The sequence below is a fragment of the Lindgomyces ingoldianus genome (genome assembly GCF_010093535.1).
Source record: "Lindgomyces ingoldianus strain ATCC 200398 unplaced genomic scaffold BDR25scaffold_10, whole genome shotgun sequence".
Lineage (NCBI taxonomy): Eukaryota > Fungi > Ascomycota > Dothideomycetes > Pleosporales > Lindgomycetaceae > Lindgomyces > Lindgomyces ingoldianus.
The window spans coordinates 554,601-572,650 of NW_022985171.1; the positions used below are offsets into that span (position 1 = coordinate 554,601).

General features: G+C 48.8%; 5 protein-coding genes across 5 annotated transcripts; 2 read left to right on the forward strand and 3 right to left on the reverse strand.

Annotated features, from left to right (window-relative positions):
- The first annotated feature begins 1,025 nt into the window (after positions 1–1,025).
- BDR25DRAFT_283272 (uncharacterized protein) lies at positions 1,026–4,841 on the forward strand. Its single transcript, XM_033688035.1, has 4 exons — positions 1,026–1,239; positions 1,289–1,351; positions 1,421–2,557; positions 2,632–4,841. The coding sequence occupies exons 1-4, from the start codon at positions 1,156–1,158 to the stop codon at positions 4,690–4,692; spliced, it is 3,345 nt and encodes a 1,114-aa protein (XP_033549578.1). The 5' UTR covers positions 1,026–1,155; the 3' UTR covers positions 4,693–4,841.
- A 917-nt stretch (positions 4,842–5,758) lies between these two features.
- Positions 5,759–7,100, reverse strand: BDR25DRAFT_353063 (uncharacterized protein; the record flags this gene model as incomplete). Its single annotated transcript, XM_033695100.1, has 8 exons — positions 5,759–5,830; positions 5,860–6,088; positions 6,168–6,315; positions 6,380–6,423; positions 6,470–6,590; positions 6,620–6,690; positions 6,732–6,799; positions 6,927–7,100. The coding sequence occupies 8 exons, from the start codon at positions 7,098–7,100 to the stop codon at positions 5,759–5,761; spliced, it is 927 nt and encodes a 308-aa protein (XP_033549579.1).
- Positions 7,101–7,951: 851 nt separating this feature from the next.
- Positions 7,952–9,425, reverse strand: BDR25DRAFT_258192 (cytochrome P450; the record flags this gene model as incomplete). Its single annotated transcript, XM_033686523.1, has 3 exons — positions 7,952–8,543; positions 8,595–8,975; positions 9,037–9,425. Coding segments are annotated over 3 exons (1,362 nt in total), but the record flags the coding sequence as incomplete, so codon positions are not given.
- Positions 9,426–10,627: 1,202 nt separating this feature from the next.
- On the forward strand, positions 10,628–11,932 carry BDR25DRAFT_154355 (uncharacterized protein; the record flags this gene model as incomplete). Its single annotated transcript, XM_033683949.1, has 5 exons — positions 10,628–10,690; positions 10,744–10,882; positions 10,929–11,206; positions 11,256–11,638; positions 11,698–11,932. Coding segments are annotated over 5 exons (1,098 nt in total), but the record flags the coding sequence as incomplete, so codon positions are not given.
- A 2,970-nt stretch (positions 11,933–14,902) lies between these two features.
- On the reverse strand, positions 14,903–16,754 carry BDR25DRAFT_341607 (uncharacterized protein; the record flags this gene model as incomplete). Its single annotated transcript, XM_033693619.1, has 5 exons — positions 14,903–15,750; positions 15,806–16,190; positions 16,249–16,292; positions 16,345–16,598; positions 16,669–16,754. The coding sequence occupies 5 exons, from the start codon at positions 16,752–16,754 to the stop codon at positions 14,903–14,905; spliced, it is 1,617 nt and encodes a 538-aa protein (XP_033549582.1).
- Positions 16,755–18,050: the final 1,296 nt, after the last annotated feature.

The window sequence follows — 18,050 nt, forward strand, 5'->3', positions numbered from 1 at the left end:
ATTTAGAAGAATGAATGCAGAGTATAGCATAAGAAGGATAGACCTTATGGGGGCCATGACTTCTCAGGGAGCTAGCAATGATAGTGAGGATGAGCACGAAGAAATCTGGGTTTGATAGCTACAGAAAAGGCAATTCTCTGGCACTGTAAAATATTCCGCCTACAGCTGTCTCATTCTAAACATGTTTGAGCAGCGATGTGATCTGGAAGAAAGCAAGTGAGAGAAACAACGTAAACAGAAGGATACCGAGTCGGGGTGAAACACTTGAAATGGGCTTTCAATTGATTGGTAAATCGACATAGGCCATTGCCTGGAAGGTATGTGGCGTTGAAGCCGAGTCTCCAAACGACAGGACTATGGCTCGACATGGCCTCATACTAGAATCGCTATGAGATGCTATGGGGCGTCTTTGGGGACATTGCGGCCTGTTACAGAATCGCACAGCTCCTACTGTAGGCGCCACAGCAGCCGGGAGGATTAGATTGAGATTCAAGGAAGCCGACGCTGTATATCTTCCAGCCCCATGCTCCTAGCATCTCGAATTGTCTGCCAAGCGCGAGGTTTGTGGGCGAAGATAAGCGGTGGCCGAGCATAGGACCAAGGGATTACGCAATACACGAGGTGCAATTTCAGAACGCCTGTTTTGCGTTCATTCCGAAGAGATCGGAAGTGCTTCCTCAGGCCTGGAGGAGCCGCTGCACGCAAACCAAAGAGCTGTGTGAAGGGACATCGAATGAGGCTCAACATCAAATCAGGAGACGGCAATGAAGTGAAGGACTCTCTAGCTACTGCACCGCTATCGACATTCGGAGTAACAGCTGGTATGTAGCAGCGTAAAAACCGTTGAGCGAAGGTGAAATGTGGCGGACGAAGCTGCAAGACGAGGCGAGGTCGAAATAGGGGAGTGGGTCGAGCCCTGATTGGCGCAGGGGTGCGCCTCGATGACGGAGTTGTGTAAGCCTGGCAACTACAACTTCACTGGAGCTGCCCACGATCTTGCTTTCCCAGTACGACAATTGCCAATTTTCTCCTTCTCTCTGTACATTGTATTGTTTTTTTATATTTTGTCTCCTTCTTCTGCTTAATGTTTTAATAGGATAGCAACAACATCGTGTTCAGCGACAGCAGTGCTGACACCATCGGAAAACACGTCAAATGACGGACCCGCGACCGCATTCATGGCACCAGCAGCCTGACATTGCGAATTTGTCCCCCGACTCCTACACAGCACAACGGCTGGTGCGTGTTGTGGAAGCATTGGGAAGCTTACCTAGCTAACGCGTCGCAGCAACATGCAACACCGGAGCACCTATACCTCACCTCGCGGCGCTTCTTCATCGGCCCCATTCCTGTACGTACCCTCGCGCGCACTCGCCACCCCCCCACCCCCCTTCCCCCCAGAGCTCACAATAGGACGCAGGAAGGATGGCTGAAGACACACCGCCGTGACTGGTACAAGCACCACCTACACATCAATTACTCCTCCCGCACTGCCACCTTCTCCTCGGACCCGAAGGAGCAACGCCAGCGCCGCTTGTCTGGCCTCGAAGGCCCTAGCTCCTCGGCCCTATACTCGCACAGCTTCCCACAGCCCGAGGACCTATCTGCCGAAGAAGACGAGGCCGAGGCCGGGCAAAATGGGCAGCCAGCCGCGTCGGGTGCCAATGCAAGCTCGTCGTCTTCTCTAGCCATCCCTCATGGATCAGACCACAAGGGCGACGTCATAACAGGTGATGAAGAAACCGAGTTCGTGGACGCGCACTCGGAACCAGACGAAGAAATGCCAGTCGACGACAAGCAGGAGTTGAACCCTCGTGAACAGCAAAAGACCCGCCGGTCGAGTACGAAATCGTTCGTCACAGCATCCACCTCTCGAGAACGAAGCCCACACCACCCTATACAAAGCGAGGGGCAGGAGCAGGCAAGTAGCTTACAAGTTCTTCCGGACCAGCAAGAAGCGGGGAGCAAGACATTGGGCAAACGGCCAGCTTCTACGGCGGAGAGCAGCAATGGTGTGCCTGGTTCTACCGTTGGAGATCCCTCTGTAGATGCGAACTCGACTTCGTCTTTGCTGCAGAAGGCTAACGTGAACAAGGTACAGCCCGACGCAGATGCCAGCAGGCCAGCCAGGGGCATTCTCGCCAAGGTCAAGAGACGGTCGCAGCATTCCTCATCCGATATCGGGACGCCGACTGACCAGACAGGGGACGCGATGTCGCGCAGAAAGTCGCAGCTACGTAATCTTGTCAAGTTCGATATCCCAGAAGACTCGAAGCGAGCAGAGCTCCACCTGAAAGCGAAGGCTGCACAGATGAGCATTCAGCGCGCTTCGACGAGGCTTCGACGACATGGAATAAAGGATGGAGTCATCGTGAAGATGGAGCGAATGCTAGTGCGCGTCGATGCTGCAGGCAAAGAAGTTCCAGACGACTTCGACGAGAATGGAAACCAGAAAATTGACTCTCGAGTTAAAGACAAGTGGCGCGAGTATATGATTGTCTGCAGGCAATGCACATCAGACCACGCCGACTTCGTCCTGCAGATGTATAAAACGAGGGTGAGTCTTTCCGGCTCCGACAACCGTGCACTCCCCCTTCGCGTCTTATCTTACTAACGTATTGCGCATTACAGGTCATCCCTGAGATCGAACAGCCGCAGGCTAGCAAGCGTGCTCAGTACGAGATTCCACTTGGCCGCAAGGTCACCAAAGTCAACCTCTACTCCTCTCTCGACAAATCCGTCGTGGTCTGGATGCCCGTGTCTCGCGGTACTCGGATCTTCATTATGCAAGCCCGGACAGCCTCCAATGCTGTCGAGTGGTACACTTTCTTGCGTAACGTTATGGGTTGGCGTCGAGCATCCGAGCTTCGGATCAACGTCCCCGATCTCAGTATCAGTCTTCGCCTGGCTAATCCATTCGAGAAGCTTGAGGTCACCCAGAATGCAGCACAGGAAGCTGAAGGGATTGACAGTGAAGAAGCCATTCTGAAAACTATGAAGGAGGAACAAGCAGTCGCAGAAAATCTAGTCAGACGTTGCCTTGACCAACTGCAAGACTCACCGGAATGGGCTGATGTGCTGGATTCATGGGTCAGGGACCAGCGAATTGGGCTTGCCTGGAAACGGTACGACCGGCTTGAATGGATCCACGGGGCGAATGAGCGCAAGATGTATGGGACAATTGCCATGCAGAAGTCACACGAACTCGAGTTGAGGCCAAAGTCGCATTACCCTACAACGGCTATAACGCGGAAGAAGCATAAGACATTGACCGAGCCGGTGCCAGTTGAGGGCTTCCTCATACGCTTGACTTCTCAGCAGGGAAGGGCGAAACGGCTAGGGTTGATGTACCACAAACAGCTTTATTTCTCCACACACGACCAGTTCCTTGTGTATTCACGGCCACCGAAATCCATACCTCCGCCACCGCCAAAGCTCCCAACAGTTGATAATCCCAGGATCCCTACTGCACAAACGATCGCTGAGAAGACCCCCGACACTTGGGCTGTCAACCCATACCCACTGAAAGATGATCAGATCGAATGGCTGGCGGAGGGTCATTCGGGTACTCCAGAGAGCAGACGACTTCATGATGAAAATGCGCATGACGAAGCCCAGCGTAAAGCGCAGAATCTTCAGAGTTGTGACGGATACATCAATTTGTGCAACATAATCAAAATCCGCAAGGCCAAGAAAGGTGCGGTGCCTATCGATGACAGCATCGAAACCGGGTCTGACGTCGACTTGGGCGAGGAGGTCGATGGTGCGTCAAGAGATGATGGCGCAACGAGAGACTTTGACGTCGATCGAACTATGGAGCTTGTCCTCCGGAACGGGCTTGTCATTCGGCTTCAAGCGGCAGATCAAGATCGCCGAAAGGAATGGATGAATCATCTGCGTGCCCTGTCCAAATACTGGAAACATCGGACTGCAGCTGACATCAGTCTCTACAAATCAACGCGGGCGCAGAATCTTGCCGCCCTCAACATCGACGAGGAAGCCGAAGCCTACGTCGGTCAATTCGCCAAGAAATGGGAGGTGACACATTCTTTTGCGTGTCCTCAATTGTACAATATCTGTGGCATCTCGTGTTGTCGCAGTATCCACATGAGTGGAATGTTGTACCGCAAGCCCAGGATACACGCTGCGTTCACTAGATGCAGTGTGATTTTAGCAGCTGGAACTTTGCTCATTTTCCAAGATGTATTAAGGAGTAGAACTGGCAAAGAGCTTTCTCACGTCCACCATGAACGCCTTGCGAACCTCGATCTCAAGGACTGCTACATCTACTCTGGCCTCCTAACTGAATCTGATCTTCTCTATCAAAACCAAACTTTTGACGCGAACAAACCCGGACACCACGCACTCCCTCGCATATACCTTGAAGACGGGTGGACTTCGACGGACGAAGACGTCATGACTACTTTTGTGGTCTGGTACGGGAAATCAAAGTCCTGGTTCCGAGCGGAAGAGGGTGCAGGCGGTGGCGAGAAACAGGCTAAAGAGGGTAAACGTAGGAAGCTAAAGCGAGTCGCGAAGCTAGGCTCGAAGGGGAGGAGTGTGGTTTTCAGAGCTAGGAGCAGAGCGGAACGTGATCATTGGGTTCTGGCTATTCAGAATGAAATCGAAAGGGTACAGAGGGATGGCGGAGCAGATTTTAGGATTGAAGAGTTTGGGGGGAGAGAAGGTTAGGGCTCTAAGTAGACACGAGGATGAGTTGGTGTAAATGGTGTTTTGGGAGATAGTTTCGAGTTTGGATTGGTTTGGATTGGTTTATTGGGTTGGATTGGATTGGATTAGTGGGTGCGGTTGGATTGTAAAGACATGGATATACATATTGTTAATGTGATATGCTTTATGGCTAGATTGCACATCACGCGTATAGCTGGGTGAGACATGACTAGACAGCGTCCTTCTAATTACTCTGTTTGTTAAGAGACAAATCATAGGGTAAGTTTTGGTTTTGGTTTTGGCCATAAATATTCTTCCCATTGATTAAATTAGATGATTCGACAGTCTTCACATGGAATGTCCTACTTGTAAGAATTCATTCGTCAGATATACTCTGATTGTCTAGATCTATCTCCCTACCCCCTGGCACACGGTCAGCCGCACGCCATGAGCACCGCGTCTCATGTGTATTCGAACCAGGATGTATAAATATCTCCGCAGGAATCCCAGTGGAACTAAAATTTACTAGACTTGTCCACTATCTTTCCTCCCATCGTGGTCGGCCAGAAAATGAAACACAATGATAGAGAGAAAGCAAGCGTGCACTCTGTCATTATGCTGTAAGCAGCCTCGATGGGCGCCGAATTCAGCGCTTTCAGGCCGGATTCGGGACTAGAAAAATCACTACACTTGACTCATGATATGACAACAACCCACCGCACAGTCGAAACAAAGAAGATTACGCTGAATATGGCGGCTCTTCAACTCATGACGCAGCACAAACTCTACACTAATATACTGATAATCAGCCGGACGGTCGCGATTTCCAACCGTACTCTCTGCTGCCCACATGAGGCGTTTAACACCATCTACACGCTAGTGGAATTAAACTAATGTTAAGCAAAATTTTGCCCCGGTGCCTTTAGAGCAATAGAAGAGAGGAAATTATGGGTTTTTGCGGTATTCGGACAAATAAAACTAGACATCCAGTTAATATGAGTTCGAGATGGTATTCCTTCCGCCCGTGGCCCCCTGTTTGCCCTCCCCCCTGAATAACATGGAGGACCCAAAATACTATGATCTCACTTCAGAGTAAAAGGTGCAAGAGAGACGGTACATGGGTCTGGAGCCCCTGGTTCGATTTTCGAGTTATTCGCCACTAGACGAGCTTTACCTATCTCTGGCTACCGAATAAAATATCTTTCCAATAAGATAATGATCCGGGTCGGCACGCAAATTTCTAGAGTTCGAGTGGTACAGTGGTTTTAGAGCCGGGATGGTTTCGTGAGGGCCGGGGCGGCGAGAATCCTTGGTTACAAGAGCAGTGGAATGGATACAACAATCTGCGAAAAAGATATATCCATTGATAGAATGGGCATGTCGAGCTTGAAAATCTGGCCCGCTAGAATTTCGGGATCTAGTTTGTGGATAATACATAAGTGGAGGAGATTACCTTTGCGAAGAGACTAAAATCTGGCAGACGCCCTCTATATGACCTTGCCAACTCGTCTAGAACTCCATTAATGTTGATAGAGCGAAAACGGAAATAGTTTCTTCCGATCTCTGAGTTTGTTGGAGAGGGCTGAATAATAATACTCCCGGGGTCTGTGATGGTCGAAGGAGGATGGCTTCCAAACTCGACGACTAAAATCACCTTCGACATGTGCCATGGCCTTATTGGCTTGTCTAGAGCTTAGCTAGTGTCTACATTTGGTGCTTGTGAGTGGCTTAAGATTGACCATTACTGTGGTTCTCAAAGTAGATGGTTAGCCTTTTTGGACGTAAAAATAGCAACTACTCTGAATGAGGGAAGACACGAGGACGGGGAATCTGGAACGAAGAAGGCGGGCAGGATTCGTCGTTCGTTATAAATTCATATAGACTGAGTTTCAAAACACACCCCCGAGATTTTGTTTTGACTGGCTTCTGTCTGGCTATAAAAAAACACCGGCGGTGATCCCTATGAAGATGATGGATTTCTGCAAGCCAGCCTCACACGCATACCGAGCGTCATCTAATCTCAACCCGAGAGCGCGACCTCCTTCCTTTGTTCGGCACACTTGATTACAGGCCGTGGGCGGAGCTTCTTCTTGAGATAAATGCCTCTGCTTCCGTCGAATGTGTAAGCCTGGGGGGTGCAGCAGAAGAGTGTTATAGTGGTATGGAACCTCTAGGGCAGCCATGATACATAGAGAGGTGCAGGCGCTAGTATATAGTGGCTCGGCCTAGTTATAGAATGAAATGAAATCCCACACCCCATGCCTTATGGATTGGAGACTGTCGGCAGGAGAGCGGAAGGAAGGAGGGCAGAAGGGTATATCGAATGTGATCGCCATTGTATAAACTGCGTCGAATACAACAAACGGAGGGTGTCTCACCACCCACGCTCTTTCCAGCCTATGCCAATTAAAGACTAGAGGAGGGCCCATTCATGATCCGACTGTGGGCTCAGTTCTAGCTGTCTAAAATTCTAAATGGTTTGCTGGTATGCTGTCTGATCGTGATCGGGGAAGTACCGAACGCACAGTGACCAGAGAAGTTGCTATACTACATCATCCACGAAAGTCTCGTGGTGGAACTCCAAGGGCTTTAGCTCTCGCATGAGCTGCGTAGGGGCCATAGGGTAGGCGAGTTAACAAGGTATTGAGATCCAAACAAGGTGAATTGAACTAGTGTATTGTAAGGTCTAAGGAGCGAGAGAGAGCTCTGGGCTGACTATATACTGTACGAAAAAGGAGCTAGTCCTAATGAGTGAATAGCGCAGTACATGGGTATAGTATCGCGCGAGACACGTGGGACATTAGCCTCAGTGAAGGGGATAGATTGGGTAAGAAAATTCAAGATTTTCACCGCAAGAAGTCGTTCTTCAGGCTCGCGCATCGGATCTCCCGGACTAAAAATTCGTCGGCTTTCCAGACATGCATTAGAGGGGTTCTGTGTTGTGTCTCTATCCGGCCAAAGAGGCTTGATGACGGCACTTCTAGAGATGGTTGTTCGTGTGCGTCCTTTCATCGGTTGAATAGACTATAAACTATGTCGGGAACTCATGAGATCAATTTTGACACCACTCGTCCGACCGGTTGAAGAGAAAGTGTGGTTGCCTGTAGATGTGAGAGCGGCTATAAATCAATGCACAACATGATAATGGGGACATAAATCTAGGGTAGCCATTAGCAGCCTTTGAGCCTGCTTTGGTGCTTAGGTATCAAGCTTAGGTCTAGAGAATAGGGTTGAATTCATGTCATGATTCGTTCCCACTCTACCTTTGCCCTCATCGCGACCTACGCTTAATTTTCACGATAACATCTTTCTGCTTAATAAAAAAAGAATTCCTTGTCTTCCACGGCCGACTATGTGCCATCTCCAAAGTGAAATATCTCAAAATCTCCGGCACCAGTTTGTGGATTTGTGAAAGAGCGATATTCTGGCCAGTACATGTCCTAGTTCCGGCTCCGAACACCAGCATGCTCTTGTCCATGATCCGAGTCCGTTCTTCGCCGGCAAGCCATCTCTCAGGCCTGTATTCATATGAGTCGTCTCCAAACACGCCTTTGTCGAAATGGACGACGGCGGGATTCATGCTGACGCGGTACGTAGTGGGGATGTGCTTTCCGAAGAGGCCCATGCCTTCAGGTGGCGGGTGGCGTTGCATACCTAGAGAGACGCTTGGGAACATTCGTAGTGCCTCCTTGATGCAAGCAGAGACAAATGGAAGATTCTTTGACTCGGAGAACTTAATCGGAGAGCTGAGTGACCCAGTAGCATCAGCAGCATCGATCTCGGCGAGGACTCTTGCGAGAGCGCTAGAGTTCTTCATGAGATAGTAAAAGCATGCTCGTAGCTCAATGGCAGTGCTGTCGGCTCCGGCAAGGCTAGACAGAGTGATTAACAGATCGAATTACGTGATCGAGGCGACGACATACATTCCAGTGTACGCTTCGTTGGTGGCCTCTGGGTGACCAAAATTGAGCTTTTCTCCTCTGTCGCCAACAATGTGGAATAGCTGGGAGAGAACGTCGTTGCGTGGTCCACACTTCTCAGCAATCTCTTTCTTCCTGTTGTTGGCAATATCGATAGCCTGTTTTTGCATATGACCAACGGCCTTCACAGCTGTAAAAACACCTGGGAAGAGGATAGATGAAAAGAGAACCAGTGGGCGAAGAAACTTGGGCGTAGTCCCGAGGAGATTGAGCACCGGCATGATAACGTCCAGCGAGGCGATATAATTACCATAATCGCGACCGCTCTCGAGAAAACCAAACATCTTGCCAAAAAAGACTTGACCAATGATGTCGTAAGCGTACCTGTATCATTGATCAGCTTCATATCCCAAGTTATGCTGGGATGCGTGCTGACATCACTTACATCTCCAACCACTCTCCAAAATCTATCTCTCTCCGCTGATCCGCATGTTCACCTAATCTCTTCAGAAACAGAGTTGTGCATTCATCAATCGCATCTTCACTCTTCAACACACTGCTCATCAGATAGATCGGATTTACGATTTTACGATAATTGGCATGCTCGACTTCGTCTATTGAAGTGAACATGTCTGGCTGCTTAGTAATGTCCGTATTCCGATACACGAGGTAATAATCCGTTTTCTGCAGTGGCCTCTGCGTTCGGAAGATCTTGGGGATGGCCGCTGGATCAGAGACTGAGACTTCATTGGGCGCGATTCGTACAAGAGATCCGTAGCGTTGGTGCAGGGCTCGCTGGACAATTTCCATGTCCCCAGCGTAAGCCCGGTACATGTACCATATTCGCGTTACAGATGCCCAGAAAGGCCCGGGGATGGATGAAAGAGGATGGAGGGTGCGCGTGTAGGCTATCCAGAGGGTCCAATAGACTGCAAGGAAGATAGGTAGCACGATGAAGAGCCAGGTGTAGAAGGTGATACCAACCAGAGTGTCTGGGATGGTTTCAACGAGTCCCATTTTGAGAGGCGGATGTTGTGACAATTCCTAAGAAGAAAGTGGGGACCGTGAGGGTTGGAGGAGCAAGTTGATGTACCGACCCCATGGTTCAGCAAATAAGACACCATACCACATCTACACACCCACAGCGAAACCATTGCGCAGAAACATGACATGAAGACTGGCTCATGCGTGCGAGGTTCTCCGCTTTGCGTGACTGGGGCCTGTCGTTGGTGGGCTTGCCGCTATCTGTGCGGGCACAAGTTGGGCCAGCTAGCAGGCTTGGCGAGAAGTACTGTGTACCGTTACTCCATCATCGGGGAATCCGGGATTCACTAAGAAGAGTAAAGCGGGTTTCAGCCAGTCCATAGCTCGTCGTTCTTTCCGCTGCCCACGACTCGCTTCTCTCCAGGTGCTTATCTCGATGCATCGGTCACAAGTCCGAAAGAGCGTTCCCATGAAGGACCTAGTTGAGATCAGATGTAGAAAAGGCTCAACCCTGCACAGAATCTGTCGCAAAGTCAATTTCAGTATCCACATTGACGGGAAAGCGGGGAAAGGTTGCCGACAGGTACGGGGCGTACCGGGGGTCCGTGCAAGCGGTTGGACAACAATGAGCTGAAACCCCTCATCAGCACTGGAGTTCGAGATTGGCAATGCCGGACCATAGTCTGCGTAAAGCGCCAATGCCCTTTACAGGGAGGCTTAGACTCTTAGAACCTGGACATGGGCGATAAGGGCGCTTGGGGCAAAGCCACCTGCTCTTGCACGCTTCACTAGCATGTCATCGATCCTGAGGCGGAATAAAAAGGAAAATAAAAACAGCGACTCAGACATCTGATCGCCTTGCTTTGTGAGGATTCCATTTTCCTTGGGGATCGTCCTTATGCGCCTTCTCTAGTATATTACCTTACAGTACCGTTGCAGACCCTCCCCATGTCTTCCCGCCTCATCATCTGTTCGCAACTTCAGTCCCGTCTGAGGACCCACCTACACGTATTCAGCGGACTAGCATGATGCTCCTAGGGTCTCCTGGGCTGATTTTGGTCCTTATGAGCGCCTTACTGCCTGCAGTACTGGCTCAAGAGATGCCCACATGTGCCGTAGGTTCCTTTCCTGAGCCTCCAACAGAGCCGCGAGACTGACAATATAGTAGGCGAATTGTCTTGTGTCAAGTCTGAAGGCGGTACCGGAATGCGATCCAACTGATATTCCATGCATGTGTACCAACAAACCCCTCAAAGCCGCAATCCATGAATGCGTTGGCGCATCTTGTACAGTTAAGCAAGCTCTGAGTAGGTATCTTTCCATTCTCATTCCAAACACGTCTCACAAGAATAGCCGCTACAAACATGACAATGACGATGTGTGGGGCGCCTGTCCGCGACAACACGCATATCTTACCCCTAGTCAGCGGGATCTCTGGACTTTTTGCACTTACTGCCGTCATTGTTCGTTGTGTTGCAGCTGGGAAGAATCTGGCACTTGATGATATCTTCGTCGCCGCTGCTATGGCTGGAGCGATACCCATGGATGTCCTGCAACTTTACACTGGTCCTGCTGGGTTCGGAAAGGACGTTTGGAATGTTTCGTTCGACAACTTGTACTACATCCTCAAGGTACTTGAGCTTCAGGATTTCTTCCTCCCCACAGCTAATCGAATTGTAGTTAGTATATATAACCCAAGTGCTTTACTACCCAGTCTCTGGTTTCACCAAACTAGCATTCCTCTTCTTCTACCTCCGGATTTTCCCCTATGATGGATTGAGGAAGACGTTGTATGTCCTCATCACCCTCTCTGTTCTCTACGCGGTGATTTTCGACATCGGGATGATTTTCAGCACTTGGCCTATCTCATACACGTGGACGTCATGGGACGGGGAGCACAAGGGTCGGTCCATTGACGTGCATAAATTTATCTATGCGGGTGGAGGCGTGAATATTGCTCTCGACATTGCCGTCATCCTCGCTCCTATACCCGGACTTATGAAACTGTCAATGACCCTAAAAAAGAAATTAGCCATTATAGCAATCTTCAGCGTTGGTGGTTTGTAAGCCCTCCACTCATCCAAACTCGAACCCTTTCACTGGACACTAAGTGCGTAAATAGTACCCTCATAGTATCCTGCATCCGCCTCCAAAAGCTCACCCAATTCGCCACCACCCAAAACCCCACCTGGGACAACGTCCCTAGCGGCTACTGGTCCATGCTTGAAGTCAACGTCGGCATTTTCTGCGCTTGCATGCCGGCATTCCGACGCTTCGTCGCCCGTCTTCTACCTGAATGGTTCGGTTCCGCGAAAACTAGGGACAGCCGCTACAAAAACTTTGAGGAAACACCTCCAAGTGGTTCTAGCGGGAAAAGAAGTGGAGGAAAGCGCTCGTTTGGCGCGAGCTTGCTAGAAACGGATATTTCGAAGACGGTCGATACGAAGCCCGAATCAACGGCCGTTAGGGATGAGGATGAAGTGCAGTTGGTAGAAATGGGAGGAGAAAGGCAAGGTGCAGCACCGTGCGTGAATAGGCTTCCTAGTACGATGGATTCGCAGTCTGCACGGAATGAGAGCATACCAAGTGAACCACATTATGTATTGCGTAGTGTTACTACGAGGAGGTGAACTTAGGGAAGATCTATTGAAGATTACTACAACTTCAAGTCTGTAGAATAGGATTCGATTAGATACCAGCTAATGACCGCTACGATCTTTTCATCTTTATTATTTGTTTCTTACTATATGTACAGTTAATTAAGAAGGAGGTAAAGCGTGAATATCTAGTGAAGACTATTCCAATTTCAAGATCGGAGAATAGGATTAGATTAGATACTGTGATCAACGACCGTTTTGTTCCTTCCATCTTGAGTATTCACCCGATCCGATCCGAGAGCCACAACCGAACGGTAAGAAATATGTGACAAGGAAGCCTCACATGGCCATCGAAGTTATAATTTCATTGATGTCAAAGTAAACAAAATCTAGGAATGCTTGTACAGGGTTATACCAGTCCGTTGTAATCTTCGTAACCTTTGGGCCATAAAAACCATGCGTGACGCTCCTTGAGCGGGTCTAGAAGGCCGTAATACTGACAGCGCTGAGTACGGTGTACGGTTGGTTTTAGCAGTACGTACGTACAGCGATCTTCTGTCAGTGTGTACAATCGCTGCCGCTCTAAGTACTGTCTGTAGGACAGCGTACATTTAGCATCTTAGGAGAGCTTATAAGGCTTATGAGGCTAAATTTAGTGCTTTAAGGATTCCTTGCTAGAGAAGCTACCCTAGAACGCTAATTAGTAGAAAATCTTGTATGCGACGCTAATTTAGTTGCTCCTAGGAGACTTTACCTGCTTATCTATCTGGTGTAGCTTATTAGAATTAAAATAATGCTTACTATTAACTACTCTTTATCGCAGAATTGCTTATCTACACGCCTCAATACTTTGCAAGCCTTATTAAGCTAATCTAGTATTGCTGTTAGACACCCTGCAAATTCTTAGAAGCTAAAAATATTGAAGGCAATCTCCGTCCTGGGGCTCCCTCACGAGGTTTAGTGTAGTCCCTACGCATATGCATATAAGTGGTCTACACTGTTTCTATGCCTAGCCTACCTGTTCCCCCATCTCATCTCCGGCTACTAATTAAGAACTCGCTCTCTGACCAGCTAGCATCCTGAGTGGTGTTAAAAGAACGCTAGTTCGGGCCACTACCCGTCGATGTCAGCACAGCATGCGGTTACTCTGACCCATCTTGGACAGGCATACCAAGCTCTGAGAAGTTTAGAAAACGAAAGTCATTTGGGGTCCTGAAGGGTTTCAACGTGTATTTCGAAAAGATCCTGTCACCTAGCCGCAAGTAAGGATGCGAGCTCTGGTGAACTTGACGAGAGGAGCGTCTTTGGCCAAGGTGTGGACTGCCCGTTGGCGGTCCAGGTGATGTCCCGATTGCCGGTCAACCCGTGGACAAAGCAAATGTCAGCTGTGGCGCTGGCACAGTCGTGCAACGTCGACACCAGCTGCTTGCCTTCTGGCGAGAAGGCTACAGCGTTGACCGGACCCGAATGGCTATTGAACGTCTGCAGCGCCGCTCCCGTGCCAGCATCCCACAGCTTTATCGTCTCGTCGCCCGAGCCCGAGCCAGAAACTTACCATCTGGCGAGAAGCCCACGGTCAAGATCGAACCCGAATGGATTTCGAACGTTTCCGGCGATTCGCTCCCCATTCTCATCGTTGGCGCAAATATAAGCGCACTGCAATATACTTGAAGGGATGTCTGTTGGATCGCTGATCGGCTATATGACGCGTATCGCTTCGTATCGTGAATAAACTCTTATAAGCGGGATAAGTCGTATTTCTAGATAATTAGTCAGATGCGGATTCAACATGCAGGAAGGGTTGCGCGCTGGTGACACATGAGACAGAATTAGTGACGCTCGACGGTCTATATAATAGCAATGGACCCAGCTTGAGGATATCTGACACTGACAGAGAGTGTGAGGGTGAGGCCGATTTTCCAAGTCCTGATAAGTTTCCTACCCTTTCGAAGCGGGGTTGAAACTTTCAAACATCTATGTAAACTGCTAAGCTGGAATGAGCAAGGTGCTTGGCGCAGGGGTAAGAAGTATGGCAAAAATCATAAAGGAGTGTCTTGACAAATAACCATCATGTTTCCATTTCGGTTAGGGCCGCTTTCGCTCTCTGCTAGAAAATACTAAGCCTAGAATTAAACTCGAATTTTTTTGTATAAATGGCTCTATCCGTCGTTTAAGAGAAGACGCTGAGCTTAGTGACGATAAATACTATACTGCAAGTAAGTGACTATGACTTTAGAGAACATTAGATAGGGAAACGAAACGTCGTGTCACTTTAAGACCCAGTATTTGATATATTTGGCTCGGGTGTGGCACTACTACTTCCGCGAGGTTTCAAAGAGTAAAAATAACTTCCATAGGCGTCCTAGTACTCTAGTGCCAGATTTGGTTCCTCGGAGAATTCTCCTAGGGATGTTCTCCTGAGACTAACCTACTAGGAGAAAGCTTAACCTGTGTTACGGTTCGTCTGCGATCTGATTCAGTAGCGATTCTCGAACAATAAGTAGCAATAGTATTAGCCTGCTTTAAGCAATAGCCTAGGCAAAGTAGACGAGGATCTATACCAAAACGATATTAGGAACTCGATATTCTACCATACCAATAGCCTCATATGATCGATCAATTTAATCAACCAATTCAATCAATCACTGCAATCGCACTAATTGATAGCAACTCTATTCAAGAGGCAACCGAGATTACGACGACACTATTTGCGTCGAGTTGTACCCTCCATCAATCCTTAGTGTCTTCGGGTACATGGAGTCTTTTTGCCCTCACGTGTTTTCTTTTCAATTTCCTATATTCCTTAGATCTCTCTACCGTCCTCTTCGACACACGCACGACGCTATCCTGGTACTCCTCTGGTAGCCCCTGGGTAAATGTTGGTTTATAATTGATAAACACTACTTTAACCACTGTGCAGCTCGCTCTATTTCTGATCTCCTTAAAGAGCTTTCTGAAATGTTCCAGCCAAATTGCTGCCAGCTGTTTTTCCTCGATATCGTTGAAAATTGCCGTGTCGACGATAATGTATAGATGCTTTAACCCAGCTAGAACGGAGCCTAATAACGCGAACCAGTCGTTTTCGGTCCTCGCGCTCTGAAAGCGCACGGCATTGAGCGAGAGTGAGCGCTCGCTCAATAGGGTGGGATTCTTCTGCAAGATCTGGTAGACCAATTGCTTCACTACTTCAATAGTAGTGATCGGTTTTCGTTCGCCATGATCGAACGGCGGCTTATGCAAGACCCAGACCACGGGTGTTTCGGTCGAATCGAGGTGATCAATCACGTCTACTGCAAAGTTTTTGGCAAGGTGACGCGTTCGGAAGGATGAGCTGACAATGATTTGAGATGATGTAGGTCCTGTACCGAAGTCCCTCAGGCCGGGGGTGGCTTGGAGATTGCCTGAGTAGAATTTATCTCTTTGCCTGTGGCGGTTGCGTACCGATGTATAGAAATGCCTGATTTCTTCGGGTGATTCGAAAGGTGAGGCGTGGACAAAAGTCAGTATTTGAGAGAACTGGATCTCGCAAACGCGGCGATTAGTGTCAATTAGGTGGGCTTGGCTAAGAGCATTGTAGGCTGTTCCAATTAGAGCCCGATAAACCTGCAAGTGGACATAGGATTAAAGACTCACATTCCATGACTCTTTTCATGTCTTCCAATATTGCGTAAGTATCCTGCAGCCTCGAGTGCATTCGCCTTTGTTCGGCAAAGCTTAGACTTGCTGCTAATTGATCTATTTTCCGTGAAGCTTCTCGGATCTCATCGACTAGATCCTGAAACCGGAGCCTGAAAGGGCGTGTGATAGATGTAATTGCGTGTTTTATTTTCCCTTCTTTGTACCATTTCACTGCTCTTTGGACGAAGTTGATGATGTGTGCGTACAAAGTCCCTACCAAAGTCTTCATCAGTGGTGTGGGAAAGAGTACGGCTTTAAGCTCTACATGCGGTAGCGTATCTGCGATATAACACAATGCTTTTGATAGTTCGTGAAGAAGTTCTTCATGGTTCAAGACGCCCTGTGCCGGTTAGTCAATCTTCTTTAAGCTCGGACCCATTATCTATATGTGTACGCACAATGAAAACAAACTTGATAGCCCCCCAAGCCAGCGAGACGTATTCTATTCGATGCTTAGTAACCTTGTGCATTTAAAGAGGTTGGTGAAATCTTACCTGGATGGTGTTGGCTCAAGACATCTAGGATATTTCCGTAGAACAAGACCCGGTATGACAACTTAGATAGCCACTCTCTGGGCCTCGAATGCTTTGACGAATCGTATGCCTCTTTGGCTTCTTGGACAGCTTTCTGCACATCTTGTAATGATGTCTTCTCCTGAAGCCATATCCTTTTGCATTCATCTTGGGTTAGGTTTGACTCGAAGAAGCGGACGGCATGTCGAAAAGCTTCTTGGGCGGGATTTGGAAAGCTATTATGTGTTTAGTGATGCTATTCGCTTGTTTTTCATCTCAAGATCCTCCAATTTCTGTCATACTTACCTTGGATCACTGTCCAGGAAGTCCCATCCAGGCCCTGTTAGTGCGGTCAGGGCACTAGGTACTCCGATTTGACCAGTCATCGCCATGACATGCTAAGTAGGGACCATATATGTCGTGCAAGGAGAACCGAAAATAATGGGTATAAGAAGCCTGTCTGTCGATATATCGATCAATTTATTCGACTTTCCAACATCATTAGTAGATGTGCCAGGCTGTATTAGGGGGCTTGGTATGTCTTTCCAGTATGCGATACGGTGAACGCCTGTGCTATGATCGAGCAGGTTCTTATAACATTCTTTTGCAAATGACTGGGTTGAGAAGACCTGCCTGGGAACAAACACCAAGTGCGCTGCCCATTCCCGAGCCGCTTCGGCGAGTAGTTTTCTTTAGGCAGTCAAGAGAGGAGGAGGTTGTGGCTGTGCAAAATGCCCGTGCATGTAGCGCCCCACAATGGGCCTTGGCATCTTGTCTCTCGCGTCGCTCTGCTGTAGCCGCAATCTGACTCCAGCTCCACCAACATGACAATTCGGCAACATTCTAGCTCCACCGATGCAAGATGAGGATAGCCGCGGGCTGAGAACCTTCCAACGAAGCAATAGGAGCAGAAAGAGAGACCCTCCAGCAAAGGAGAGACCTGGGTACTGGCCACCACTGTATCCAGGTGAAGATCAGAGCAGCTTGGTCATTCGAGAACCTCCTCCACTCATTCCAAACGGATCGCCGCCTCAAATTACTTTCCCGCATCTAAGCTCTTTCGATACATCGATCGCAGTAGACGACAACAACGTAACTCCTGCTTCCCCGCCTAGTCAAATAGCACCAGGCCCAGAAGCGTTCGACGCACAAGGACCGCCTGAGGTTGGAGAGCGTCCAGATACTGCGCAAGCCTCTGTAGAAGACAACCCCTTCATTGAATGGCGGAGAAGGAGGGGTCCATCATATATCAAATCAACGATATCTAAAGACAATACATCTGCGGACCGGACGGAAGCTCAAGAGGGGCTCAAGTTCCTGGGGCAAAGATTCGGAAAACAGCAAGTAAGTGCGCCTTCTTTCTATGATCACCGCTCTACTATCTGGTATATGGTGCTGATTTCTTGCCGGTAGAACCACGAAAAAGTTGAATTTGGACTTTTCAATCGCTTTATCGATGCAGTCTCAGGACCCCGTTCACCAAAAATTCAGCGAACTCTAGGCTCTCTCACAATCCCTGACACGTATAAACCTCTTCGGACACGCAATGCTACTCAAAGGAGTAGCTTACCTCGCACTACTTATAACAAAATTCCGACTGTCCATTTGATACGTCCACCAAGCCCCTGGGTAGCCATGGATCATGCACATAGAGGCGATCATGGCGGGAGCGGGACGAATCCCTTTGC

What these genes read in the sequence shown, in the direction of transcription:
- BDR25DRAFT_283272 (XM_033688035.1), top strand. Translation starts at nt 1,156, where the DNA reads ATGACGGACCCGCGACCGCATTCATGGCACCAGCAGCCTGACATTGCG. An exon ending in TCTTCATCGGCCCCATTCCT is followed by an intron (nt 1,352 to 1,420) that starts GTACGTACCCTC and finishes AATAGGACGCAG; the next exon opens with GAAGGATGGCTGAAGACACA. An exon ending in TGCAGATGTATAAAACGAGG is followed by an intron (nt 2,558 to 2,631) that starts GTGAGTCTTTCC and finishes TGCGCATTACAG; the next exon opens with GTCATCCCTGAGATCGAACA.